The sequence below is a fragment of the Patella vulgata genome, chromosome 7 (assembly GCF_932274485.2).
Source record: "Patella vulgata chromosome 7, xgPatVulg1.2, whole genome shotgun sequence".
Lineage (NCBI taxonomy): Eukaryota > Metazoa > Mollusca > Gastropoda > Patellidae > Patella > Patella vulgata.
This window is the reverse complement of record NC_065885.2, coordinates 66,970,550-66,984,328: the sequence shown is the minus strand read 5'-3', so window position 1 is coordinate 66,984,328 and position 13,779 is coordinate 66,970,550. Positions and strand designations below refer to the sequence as shown.

Below are 13,779 nucleotides of genomic sequence, written 5' to 3'. Positions count from 1 at the left end.
TTTCAGGGCTAACATATGGGTCAATTTTATTTCAATAATTCGCTTTAGCAGTGGGAGGGAAGGGGGACCGGAGGCCCCGGAGAAAAACCAACGAGGTTGGACAGGCGACCCTACTTCTTGTCACGTTAAAAAGGAAGATAAAGTAGAACAATAAGCGTGAACTGTGACTCGCGTGACACGACTTTAACCACTGGAAAAGGGGTCTAGCTTTACATAAATACATTCAGATATTCAGTTTCCTATGCTTACTCATCGTGCATATTTGTCAAATAATAAAGTTATTTTAAAAGGGTGCTATAAAACAAATATACTCACTTTTGTGACTTGAGTGGCCATCAAAATGAGGTGGTTTTCAGATCCAGAAAAATTGGTGATCGGCATCACTCATCGACAAATTTCTTTTCCTGAGTCAAAGGTGACTGTTTTGGTCTAATCTAGTCAAAATTGACCCAGATCATAACAGAATGTTCAAGGGATCCATTGCATAATTTAAAGGCGTGATATAAGGATACAAATGGTGCTTTAAAAACAAGGTACTTTTTGTGATTTTAATATTTGGTTTGATATTCTGTTAGCGTGGAATGGCTGATATGGTCTTTTACACGAGGCTAGTTGGCTTTACAGTAGCTGTACCTTGTGAACACTCAAACGACAAAAGTTAACATCTGATCTACATGAATTTTGTGTGCATTAATACATTACTAAGTGAAGAATCCTATTTAATTTCAACAATATAGTCCTATCTAACAAATAGAAAACGGCGAGTTTGCATAGGAGGATGAATACTTCAAGAAATTCCCCTGCTTTGTGGTTTCCCACAGGATTCATTTTTGGCCCCGGTGTTATTTATCATGTTCACCAAACCATTGAATAAAATCGCACAGAAATAGGGTCTTAGTATCCAGTTTTTTTGTCGCCGACACACAGTCGCAGATTTGGAGACATGTCTGCAAGAAATCCATAACTGGATGGCCCTTCATTTTCTACGGCTAAACCCTTATCAACTATAAAAACTAGGAAAGATTAAAACTTATTTAAGCTCTGGAAACCTCGAACTTTTGATTCATGCTGTAATAACAACTAAATTGGATTATCATAACGCTCTACTGCATGGGCTTTCCAAATCATAAATTCAACGTCTGCAACATGGTCAGAATTCGGCTCCACGTCTACTTACTAGAAAATTGCTTATATCACCAAAATACTGAAAGCCCTTCACTGGCTTCCTGTACATCAAAGAATGCTATTTAAAATACTCGTGTTGACATACAAAGCTATTAACAACTCTGTTCCATCCTACATCTTCAGATTATATTCCAGGAAAATGTATACGATCTACTTCAAAACATATCTTAATTGTACGATCGACGAGCTTAGAAATGATCGAACGTTCATTCCAGTACTATTCAGCTCATTTGTGGAATTCACTACCCCTTCATATTAGAGAATCAACGTCCGTCTGCATTTTCAAAACAAGACTGACAACTCACCTGTTCATACAACACTAGGGTTGAAATGAAACCAAAATGTATAACTTTGCAAGCGCATTTGGAACTCCTAATACGAGTATTTATTGCGCTATATCAATTTGGATGTTATGTTATCTTATATTCTACGGGGGCGATCAGTGTTACAGACATTATTTTTTACAATGGGGTAGGACTGTGAATGGCACCATGGATTTGACCCCCCCCCCCCCCATTCACAGCTTGCTTTTAGATCCGCTACTGAACTCGTACTATTGGCACGAGGGTGTTTTCACTCAAAAACACGTAACGGTCTACAAGTTTCTGTGAATCCAGACCCGGCACATTGGTAATTTATGGAATTTCAATGGATCGTTTAAGGTGAATGTGGCGATTTGGGACTATAGACTAGACATGATAAAAGTTCGAAGTTCACACAGGGAAAGGTCACACAGCAATAACTTGTTTGTTATCGTATATGAAGACTGCTGATTAAATTGTTTGTTGGTGTGTTTATATTGGGTGCTGAGAATCACTCCGTTATTACAAATATTTTATATAAGAAGTGTGACGTGTGCTGCGTTACAGGTAGGCTATAAATACTGTTAATATTAAGTTGTTAAGCTGTTTGTATTTACTTGATCTACAAAAGTTCAGCTGTTCTTATATAGGTCATCACTTACAGTATACTATCCTATAGTTAAACATACTGGATATACTAGTTTATAGCAATATACACTGGGGATACTAGTCTATAATAATAATCACTGGATACACTAGTCTATTATATAATAAACCCTGGATATCCTAGACTATAGAAATATACACCGTATATATAAATACTATAATAATGGGCACTGAACATCAGACATGTGTCATGTGGGTAGGGAATGTTAATTCTCCTACACTCAAAGAATAAACAAACATACCAAGTATTGCCGCCATTTTGGTCTCACTTCACTCACTCCTGTACATGTAGAAAGGGTGGTAATTTTTACCGCCGACCACCGCCGACCAATACTTTTACCGCCGACCGTCGTGAAATTACCGCCGACCAAATACTTTTTACCGCCGACCGTAATATAATTACCGCCGACCAAATACTTGTTACCGCCGACCAAATGCTTAATGATTCCTTGTTACCGCCGACTATATAAAATTAATTAAATTATTAGTGACAAATAAATAGATTTGGTTAAATACACAGAGTTTGATAAAAATATAGATTTTATTATATTTAAATATGGTCGACAACCCTAACCCTAACTCTCGCACTAATAGAAGATAGGCCTAAAATGTTATTTATTTATAACCAGTAGCTGAAACAATCTTGATATTTTTTTTATTTGCCCTTCAATATCTAAATTGTAGTTTGTCCTTCCATATTCTTTAAAATATATATGAATGTTTTTCGACAGTTGTACGTGATTACACCTCAAATAAAAAATAACATTCTTGTATTCTTTTTTATAAAAAAAAACCCGTAAAATAGTCTGCGGTAACAAGGAATCATTAAGCATTTGGTCGGCGGTAACAAGTATTTGGTCGGCGGTAATTATATTACGGTCGAAAGTCATTACAATGCGGTCGGCGGTAAAAAGTATTTGGTCGGCGGTAATTACACGACGGTCGGCGGTAAAAAGTATTTGGTCGGCGGTGGTCGGCGGTAAAAAGTACCACCGGTACATGTATGGGCCTAATTGAGAAGAGATATTGTCTCAGAGCTTCTGATTTGATCAAATTCTAGGGTAATTCCCCCAGACCTCACCCCAAACTTGACACTGTCTCCACTCCAGACACTTCCTGCTCATATTTCTGGAATATGACCCATAGAGTCTAATGATGGTTTGATATACTTGTTAAATTGTTGTGGCATGTATAACGTACAAGACAAGGGATGCTTACCCTATAGATAACACCTGATAACAGAGGTTACTAAGCTCACCTGTTCTAATCTTGTGTGTTTTATCACCTTAACATTATTTGAGTTCGTTGCAATCTATACTGAGTTGATTTGTTTAACGTCTTCAACATGACTGCAAAAGAAAGAAAGGTGAATGGGGTTTAATGTCAACTCGACACAAACTAGGTCATTTCGGGACTGACATATGATTCAATTTTATTTCAATAATTAGCGTAGGGGGTCTTTACTCCTTATCACGTACAATCGGGGAATCGAAACCAAACATGACTGCATCTTGTCACGCGAGTCCATCTGTATGTCTCAGGTGTTTTTTTGTGTTTTTTTCAGAAATGTATAAAAAGGGATCAGTGAACAGGCAAAGCCTATATCACCCCTCTCCTCAGTGTCTAGTCGTTTTAATGGTACGAAAAACCGAGGTCCCGGGTACACATTGGTGTGCACGGACAAGATCCCTTGACAGTTAGAATTAGATATAAGAGTAGATCATAGTGCAGCTGTCCGGGAATAATTTCCCTCATAGCCCGTCTTCATGAACCATGTTGATGCACAACACGTCGTTAAACCCCCATCTTATTCATTCATTCTGTATGTCCCAAGATCGCCATTATGCCTATATAGTATTTTTACCCCGCCAATCGACCGCCGACGAGTGGATATAGTGGCCATTGTTCTCGGGCCTACCTTCGTGGGTGGGATAGTGTGGGCCCCTAGAGAGTCTAACGTTAGCTTTATCCATGTTTGCTTATGCTGCTTGGTGAGACCTTGCCTACTACACGCACATCCACCCCCACGCCCCAAAACTCCCTCGACCCACAAACACCACACACACCTCTTCCCCCCAGCGCCATATAATAGACCATATTTGTGTTTATAGATTACAGAGAAAGCAACATGTTGTTGTGGGTTACAGTACTAATAGGATGCTTCACCTTAAAATGGTTCTTGGGGAGGTTAAAGATCAAGAATTATGGTGAAAAGTACGTCTTAGTAACCGGGTGTGATACAGGATTTGGAAATCTTTTAGCGAAAAGATTAGATCGTTTGGGATTTCAGGTTATTGCTGCCTGTTTGAAACAAGATGCTGCAGCTGAATTGAAGAAGACTTCATCCGAACGTCTACAGACACTTCAATTAGATGTTACGTCTGAAGATGATATCAAGTCTGCACTCACCAAGGTGAAATCAATTTTACCTTCAAATAAAGGTGAGCTTGAAAACTATAAGACTTGTTCTGAGGGAAGGGGACGGTTCACGTGCTAACATATATAAGAACTGTTCTTATGGGTCACTCGTTAATGCATATAGGAGTTGCTTTGGGGGTTACGAGCTGATCATCCTGTTTCGTTTCCCCAGTGGTTCCATTCCGTTTTTCTCCACTATACCCTGGGTTAATCTATAGGGTTTACACGATTTTAAATTATCTGTTCTGGCCTTGATCATAGCCTGAGCTACAGTTTACAAACAGCTAACAAACCAGTCTTACTAATGAAACGGCCTTCGTTTTTATAAGGGCAGATAACCCTATTCATGTATATTTACTGAATGATTTATGTAAATAATGTATATATTTCTAATTCATTTATATTTTATTGTATTATCAAATTCTGTATTTATGTTTCGCTGATTTCAAATATGTTATAACATCTAAAATGTTTCACTTGTATTATAATTATTACTATTCGTTCTTTGTCTAAAATGTTTCATAAGTCACTACCATTGTCGGGGGTTGGGGTGACCAAGTAATCTAGAGTGTCGCGCTTCCAGCTCTAGATGGCCGGTTACCTCTGGCTTGCAGTCGTGGCTTGGAGATAGGGTTTACTCCGGTTTCCTCCCATATGACAGAACCCTGTCCGTGCGCTAAGGTAATTAAAATATGACGACTTGCCTGTGATCATAGTAGGACGTTAAACCCCATTTCGTTTCGTTTTGCCTGTGATATCACCCTTGGTGGAAGAGGACGTTAAACACTCAGCACAACAATTTTTAAGTTGGATTGCGTTTTGCCCACGTATGTAGTATTGTAGCCTGATCCCTGAAGGTACCCTCGCTGATACTCTTAAAGGGGCGCCTTTGCGTTTTACTTACTTTATTAATCACTGATGACAGAGTTATTCCCCCAAACCCTGTCGTCGGATATTAACCGGCACTAAACTAAGACTCTTTGGCCTCGTTGTTTCCGTTCACAACAATGTGGCGGTCTGTTGCAACCCGATAAGAGTTACTTCCCCTGCGCCAACTTCCTTTGCAATTAACGACGTGTGGGTTTGGTCGATAAAAATAGCACCATCATTAAGGGCAGAATACGTGTCACCCCCCCCCCCCCCCCGAACAGAATGAGACCTTTGGGGATACCGAGGATAGGAGCTAATATATATATATATATATATATATATATATATATATATATATAGTAATTGTTGTAGGGGTAACACGCTAATATATATAGGAATTGTTCTAGTGGTTACGTGCTGATATATATATAAATTGTTCCAGGGTTACGAGCTATAGTAATATGGAATTGCTCTTGGGGTCACATGCTAATATATGTTGGAATTGTTGCAGGGACACGCGCTAATATTGAACCGATATAATGTTTTATATGTATGTAATTATAGGTCTATGGGCAGTTGTAAATAATGCCGGTGTAGGTGGCGCTATCGGACCTATCGAATGTTTAAACAGAAAAGACTACCTAGATTCACTGGCTGTTAATTTATTTGGCGTAATAGACGTCACTAAAATGTTTTTACCACTGATAAGAAAGGAAAAGGGAAGGGTAGTTAACATCGCCAGCATGCTTGGACGCATTGCTTTGACACCAGCACCGGCACCGTACTGTGTTGCAAAATATGGCGTAGAAGCTTTCTCAGATTGCCTACGGTACGTTATAACTTTTCTACGAGGAAGTAAGAGTCATGTCACAAACCAGGTCATTTCGGGACTACCATATGCTATATCAATGCAACAATTGTTCTTAATATATATTGGGTTTGTAGTGGTTCAATTTTATTTCATTAATTCGCTTACCCGTAGGGGTCTTTAGCAGTGGGAGAAACCGAAAGACTCGGAGAAAACCCACGAAGTTGGGCAGGCGATCCTACTCCTTGTCACGTACATTCAGGAAATCGATCTACGCCACTTGACAGACCTTATGATGCAGCGCGCACGCGTTAACCATTCGGCCACCCAACCCTCCAATTGGGGTTGAACGTTCTAATTTACTGTACTAACTGGGAAGATAAAGACGGACATACGCCATACAATGTGCTATGAGAGAATTTTGACCGGGCAGCAGCGCTACGGCCTACACCCTTTTCGAATTCCACGTGTTAAGCGTTCTTTTACGTGCACGCCAATGTGTACGATCGACCATCCGTCCTGCATCACTGACATAGAGAAATTAACACTGGGATTTAACCCGAGACCTCCTGATTAGCCAGCCATCGTCTTTACTCGCTGAGCAACCGCGGCTTCCAATCAGAATTTGGACTCTAGGCTGCCAACAGTGTTTTTAACATTCCGATTATCTTAAAGGAGCTAAATCGCTAACATTTGGGACCTAGAAATTGACAAAAGTGGGTCGCAACGCATATAATACTGTAATATGAATGTATATAAACTGATTTACATTCAATGGTTTCCGTTTTTACTCCAATTTCAAACCAGTTATGTTCGGCGAAATAAGCCAGCAGTCTCAAGCGAGTGTAAATTTCTAGCGTCTGGTTATTCCAGTCTACATACGCCGTTTGATTTGGTGCAATGTGTCTAGCCTCGTCCCTCGAGTCTCTTGATACATCTGGGGCTGAAGCGCATTATGGTACACGATTCGTGTACCAATGGTAAAATGTTTATTTTGTCTTAAATATTGGATATCAAAAGCCCATCTTTTTCCGGTAAGATCACAACATGAATGTTGATTTAATTTGACAAATAATTCGTGTTTTCGATGTTGAAGATTTTGGATGATATTGAGTTAGAGACTTAGCTACTTTAATATATATAACCACAAAGAGTCCAATATACCACAATCATCTGATGATAATATTAAAGGGGTTTGACCATTTCAATTTTTGAAAATTCCAGTGACCGTAATCTTTACAACGACAGAGAGCCTAAAATTATCATCTCATAAAATATTGAAGGCAAGTTAACCACCTTGATTACCGCCTGATTCTTCACCAAAATTGGACGGAAATTGAAAATTTGAATACCATATAGACAATAGAAAATAAAGTCAACAACAAATGCCATGCAAAATGTAAAATTAAACCAGCGAAAAATAGTTTTGCAATCTGATTAAAATACAGATCTATATTTCGTTTCGTTTTTATATACTTTTGATGGCCTCTACTACATGACGATCTGACTGATCGTGGGTGGGGAGGGGCGACCAGGGGTCATACTTACAATCTTTGACGTTATGATTTCAGTTATTCGATTAACCAATCAGCTTCGGTGTTAAAAACGAATTTTCAGAAAAACACCTTTGGGCTTGTTTTGTGTTCTATCGCTGCGAATGTCTACACACGGTTTCGCGCAGCGCATGTAAGGATCTCGACGCAACAGATCATGTGTGATTGCCTTATCCCTCGCATCACCCAGAACGCGATGTATTTAACAATTCTTCCAGATCCTGGTATAATGATAACAAATAAAAGAAAATTTGAAACTATAAAAAACGAAACGAAATAGGATCTATATTTTAATCAGATTGGTAGTTTTTATGTTTATTTTGGGTTTAACTGATTGTCGAATTTACACCGGGGCCTGTGGCATTGGGATCTAGGGAGCCTCTCGCCAACGTGTATACCATGTTCTACCTTGTTAAAAGCCATTCCTGTAGTCTTAAACATTCGTCGGCATCCTCGACTTTGATTAACATTTTTTAAAACAGACTTTTACCCCCTCTAGGTGTGCGTAAGTGTGTGTGTGTTGGGGGGGGGGGCTGGTAACTGGAATCCGACACTAGTTCGCACCCCCCCCCCCCCGCCTCTGTTTCATTGACACCTTTACCCTGACGTTTTTTTTTTGTAAATATTGTTTCAGACGAGAGGTGTATCACCAAGGAATAAAGGTCAGTATCTTGGAACCGGGATATTTTAACACAGAGATAATCAACACCCAGCAGGTTCATAAAAGGTTTCAAGAAGCCTTTAATCAAGGAGATTCTGATTTCCAGCAATATTACGGACAGGAGTTTATTGATCAAAGTATGTTTTATTTAAATTGTGGGTTTATCCGGGTCCTCCAGTTTTCCCCACTTCTAAGGACCCCTGCGTGCAATTGAATTGTTGAAATAAACAATGGTTATTCGGCTAATGTTCACGATACCATGGACCGTGTATAGATGGACAGGCAACGTCCACGAACCCTTTAGAATTCTGTTCCGCGGCAAAAAATAGACCGGACAATCGTGACTAAAATAAAATTACCTTCCCTCGCGCAATTACCAGTATTAAGTTTAAAAGCAAAGAAACAGAAATCAATTCATAATATTTTTATTAATCTTCCTACTCTTTTTTTTTTGAAATCCATACATAGATAGACTACTAACTGATGTTGGGATGTAAATGTATCAACACATCGTCTTTGTTTACTCCGGACGCGCCCATGTGAATACGAAAGAAAACCATGTCGAGTTTTCGTTAAAAACAAACCTACTAAAACACTATTTTAATTTTTACTTCTGCACAATTAATAATCATTCCGAACAGTATTATACCTGAACTTTATTTTCATAATTTTAAAATCCTTCATACATGCGGGAATTTGGAGTATTAAGCAAAACTAAAATGCTTACAAAAACTACGAAAATATTGAAATCGATTATTTCACAATTATTTTCAACTGCTGCATTTGGAAATTTCAAAATTCTAAACTGGAGAAATTTGTCACTACCGGATAGGAATACTTATCGGGTTGAAAAATTACCGTGTAACTATAAGAATACCGTAAATTCTAAGGAGGAGTTCGAGAAATTAATCAGTATAAAATCCCGCAATGTCAAAAATCACATCGCTTAATTTACCGTTGACATTGAGATCTCGTCGTGTCTCGCGCGAGCGGCAGAGAAACAAATCAACGGGACACGTTGCCTGTCCATCTATATACAGTCCATGACGATACCGTGGGTACGATACGGCTATTATGTTGGTTCAACCTTTCACCTTGAGCGTCGGCTTAGTGTAAACGTTTAAAAATTTCAGTATGTGCAGCTGGTTTATTTGATACTTACTTTTATAGTATTTTGTATAACGACAGTCTGCTCGATCACTGTATTCCGCGGGTTAGGGTGCTTCAACCGTCTGTTGGTCTTTAGACCTTGCCCGTTGACCTTGACAAAACGCCTAAAACACATGTGATATAGAGCGGAATAATGAAATGTAGTGCTCCGACTAGGCTAATGAAGACAGGCCACTTTTCCCGGAACGGAGTGCTACGACCTAATCTTGACCGTTGATCTTCACAAAACGTCTTAAATCTTTACTGTGTCAGACTGTTTTTTTTTAAACACAATCATGTTGCACAGAACGGAATAGTTAATGGAATGCCCCGACAAGACCTAGGAAGGCGCCATACAGTGTGCTATGATGGCAATTTTGCCCGGAACGGCGCGCTACGGCCTAATCGTGACCGTTGACTTTGACAAAATGTCTAAAACCTTTACTGTGTCCGTCTGTTTCTTTTGATACCCATGTTGTATAGTATGGAATAGTGAAATCGAATGCTCCGACTATACTAATAATGAAGACGGACATACGCCATACCCCATGTTCCTGAAGCAACGACTGCGAGTTTCATAACATCTGGCCGTTGCTTGTTTACTTCACAATTCCCGAACTTATAGCTATGTTATCTACAGACACGTGAGCAGTAGCGTCCAATCAGAGGTTGTGACATCGCGACCTCCACAGAAACCTTGACATTGAATGAACCTTCTTTGCAACTCGATCATCATAGGTAGACATTTTCGCCGATCGAGGAATCTGATTGGCTCACAAGTTGGGTTTGTACCCAATCGAAATTAGTGCCGCAATATGCAGGGTATTACGTGAAGGCCTTGATAAGATGTACGTAGTTAAAGCGAGATCAAGCCTTCTATTGAAGATGGCCATACCCATGAACACGGGTCATCCAGCTTAACAAGCAACCAGCGGTCTAGGAAGACCCTCTCGGTTTTTCTCGTCCAATACCCTTGGGCATAGGGACATCTGGAATCGATCCCATGTTTATACATGACGTCACAAAGGGTCGCATGCCTAAAGCTGTGGATTCTACCCGGGTCCTCCTGCTCAGGGCTAAATTAGCCAATAAAGGGCCAACCCCGAAAATAATTTTGTGTTAAAATCCCTTAAAATCCTCTACCTAATGTCCGAGCAACTAACTCAATATGTGTGATACGTTTTCAAACAACTTAAACCCGTCAGTCTTCATCTGGAAATGGAGACCGGTGTCCCAAGCTGTATTATACGGTGTCTGGATAAAACCAGACTTTTATTTTATAAAAATAATGTGTAGGTGATATTTACCTTTTCGTTGTCAAGTATAGCACATGGGTCATTGACTGTATAGACTTCTAAAAGAACAGCAATAGATTATCAGGTCACCCAACGAAAAACATTAACCCGAAATCTTAAACAGGTTTTGTTAGGTGACGAATTTAGAAATTAATTAAGAACTTTTATTCAATGTGCCTCCTGCTTGACACGTGGTTACATAATCTCTAATAATAACCCATGTATGTATTTTCAGCTACGATGTTGATTAACAAACTGCCGGAGACATCATCTAATAAATTATTCAAAGTAATCGATGCTTACGAGCACGCTATTACTGCCAGATACCCGAAACCCAGATACATCGTTGGAAAAGATGCTAAATATTTCGTCAGGTTGTTATGGACTATCCCAGAATGGGTGTCGGATTTTGTTATTTGTTTAAACTCGCCTCGGCCTCAGGGATCACGATAGGCCACGTCAATGAACGTGTCAAAGAGCGAAGATGGCCACCCGCTCTTGACAACAATAAGACTGAATATTTACGATTTTGTAAAACTTCTCCGAGGTCATTAAAATTGCAGTCTGACGACATAATTACTGTCTGAACCTTGCTATTTTATAAACGGATTTCTTCGATTATGAACAAACTATTTAACTTTGGTTATTATAAACTTACCTGTGTGTTTGAAATCAACTCCGGTTAAATAAAATCCATTGCACAATTAAATATCCCCAAGGAATAAAAAAGTTCTCTCTTGAAAAATTTGACGTGTTTACTTATATTTTCTACAAAGTGGAAGACAACATGGCTTTCGTCACGTGTTGAACGAAACCATTAAAGTTGTTGTGGGGTGTTTAGTTTTGACAGCGAGTTTGACAACCACGTGTTGCTATGAAAACAAACCGCGTTTCGATCGTTTGAGTTTGGGCGACGAAAAATTTTAACTAAAGGCAATTACATAGAAGATATATATTGAAACCATTAATGGCCAGTCTACCAAATTTTATTCACAATGAAAATATCAATGATTGTACGGATACTCGTAAAAATAAAGTCGTATTTAAACTAAACCTTCCCTATCTTCTTTATACATGTATTATAAATAATTTAAGAAACAACATGAAGCTCACGACCGAAGTTTCCGAGTGCATCGTTAACTTAATATCATTCTTTCGAGGAAACGATAACTGTTTCAGCAACATATACAAGCGTGTTGCGACAGCCCTGAATGTGCCAATTCTGTGGGTGTATAATGCCAAAAAACCTATAAGACCTCGTAAGAAGCGTACATTTACTTCCAGATTCGACAGTTTTGACCGAAGCGTAATTAGGGAGACTATCCACAGTCTGTATAGAAAGGGCCAATATGTAAGTACAATTATACTCTAGATTCCAGACACTTTATATTATCAATTTTGTGTTGCGTGTAGTGAGGTCCTCCTGCACACTTACTATTGAAGGCGTTAAAGTTTTCCATAAAATTTAAAATTGAATACGCGAATAATAATTCACAATTGATCCATTTCAATCAATATTCATGTTGTTATCTTGACGTGAAAATATGCGGTATACTCTCTAATAGTAAAGACAAGCATAAGGAACAATTTATAATCACGTCACGAGTTGTGTATTCTTATTATTTCAAAATCCAATTCATTTAGTTCAAGGTCTATTGGAATATATATGTTATTTCACATAATTATATTTTTGAAAGTTTGATTCAACACTGCTTATGGTTTCATTTTTCAAATTTTATACAGTTCTCAACCAGACGACTGTGTTCTGTTGTGGAACAGAAAGACATTATAATTTCGCAAACCCACCTGCAATTGATATTAAAAGAAATTGGATTTAAATTTTACAATTCCCACGGCAAGAGATTTGCGAAAGAAACAACAGAGATTGTGACAGCCAGACATAATTATTTGAGAAATGTAGCCAAATACAGGTATTATTGACTTCCCACTTACTGGGTAAATGATGAATAAAAAAAATAATACTTGCTTAAACAGGTAAACGATCCAACCTGAAAGTCGTTTTGTGCACAAATGTTAAAAAAGAAAGTTTTTTGATAAGAATCTTAGATTTGAGTTTTTGTGTTTTAATGGGGTTTTTTATTATAAAGATGAAGGATATGAAAGTGTTTACCTTGACGAGACCTGGCTTAATGCTAATCATTGTAACCATGGCGTTTGGACGGAAAGTCGAAAAGGTAAAACAAAGGTTTATTTTAAATGCAAAATATATTCTGAGTTTATTATTCGAACATTATTTGAATTATGAATATGATTTTTTAAATTGTATTGTTCCAGGTCCCATTGGCGTATTATGTCCGGATTGTTCGGACTGTGGACGATGCATTCCTGCAGGAAAGGGCAGTCGCCTTATAATTTTAAACGCGGGATCTTCGACCAGGGGATTTATCCCAGAAGTAGGGAGGGTGTTTCGGTCGAAAGCAAAATCGCCCGACTAACCTGATGAGATGAATTGGAAGTAAGCAGATTTTCAATTGTTATTTGCATTTAATCAGACATTCGAAAAGTAGCCCTAAAATTTTGTATTCTCAATCACATTACATTTCCTAAACACACGTTTTGTTAAAGAGTAGCTTTTATAAATTTGTATTATGTTGATTTCATTTTAATTTCAGATATTTCATTGACTGGTTTGGTAACACATTATTGCCTTCACTTCCAGAACCGGCTTTGATTATTTTAGATAACGCGCCATTATACAATATTAAATCATCCTCATCATGTCACCCCAAAACTACCAACAAAAAATGTGAAATCGTCCAGTGGCTCACCGATAAGGGAGTAGAATTTAGTCCATCTAAAACAAAGGTAGATATCCCTTTTAATTACGTTGTAATGGGTAGTTTCATTTTAA

The 13,779-nt window shown here is 38.4% G+C and overlaps 1 protein-coding gene across 1 annotated transcript; it reads left to right on the top strand.

The window, feature by feature from the left end:
• Positions 1 to 1,918: 1,918 nt before the first annotated feature.
• On the top strand, positions 1,919 to 11,940 carry LOC126827158 (retinol dehydrogenase 7). Its single transcript, XM_050556390.2, has 5 exons — positions 1,919 to 2,054; positions 4,265 to 4,594; positions 6,006 to 6,270; positions 8,437 to 8,600; positions 11,143 to 11,940. The coding sequence occupies exons 2-5, from the start codon at positions 4,282 to 4,284 to the stop codon at positions 11,358 to 11,360; spliced, it is 960 nt and encodes a 319-aa protein (XP_050412347.1). The 5' UTR covers positions 1,919 to 2,054; positions 4,265 to 4,281; the 3' UTR covers positions 11,361 to 11,940.
• Positions 11,941 to 13,779: the final 1,839 nt, after the last annotated feature.

Excerpts from the sequence above, each read along its gene's own strand:
- LOC126827158 (XM_050556390.2), top strand. The coding sequence starts at position 4,282 with ATGTTGTTGTGGGTTACAGTACTAATAGGATGCTTCACCTTAAAATGG. Across the intron at positions 4,595-6,005 it reads AATTTTACCTTCAAATAAAG|GTCTATGGGCAGTTGTAAAT; the intron begins GTGAGCTTGAAA and ends ATGTAATTATAG. Across the intron at positions 8,601-11,142 it reads ACAGGAGTTTATTGATCAAA|CTACGATGTTGATTAACAAA; the intron begins GTATGTTTTATT and ends ATGTATTTTCAG.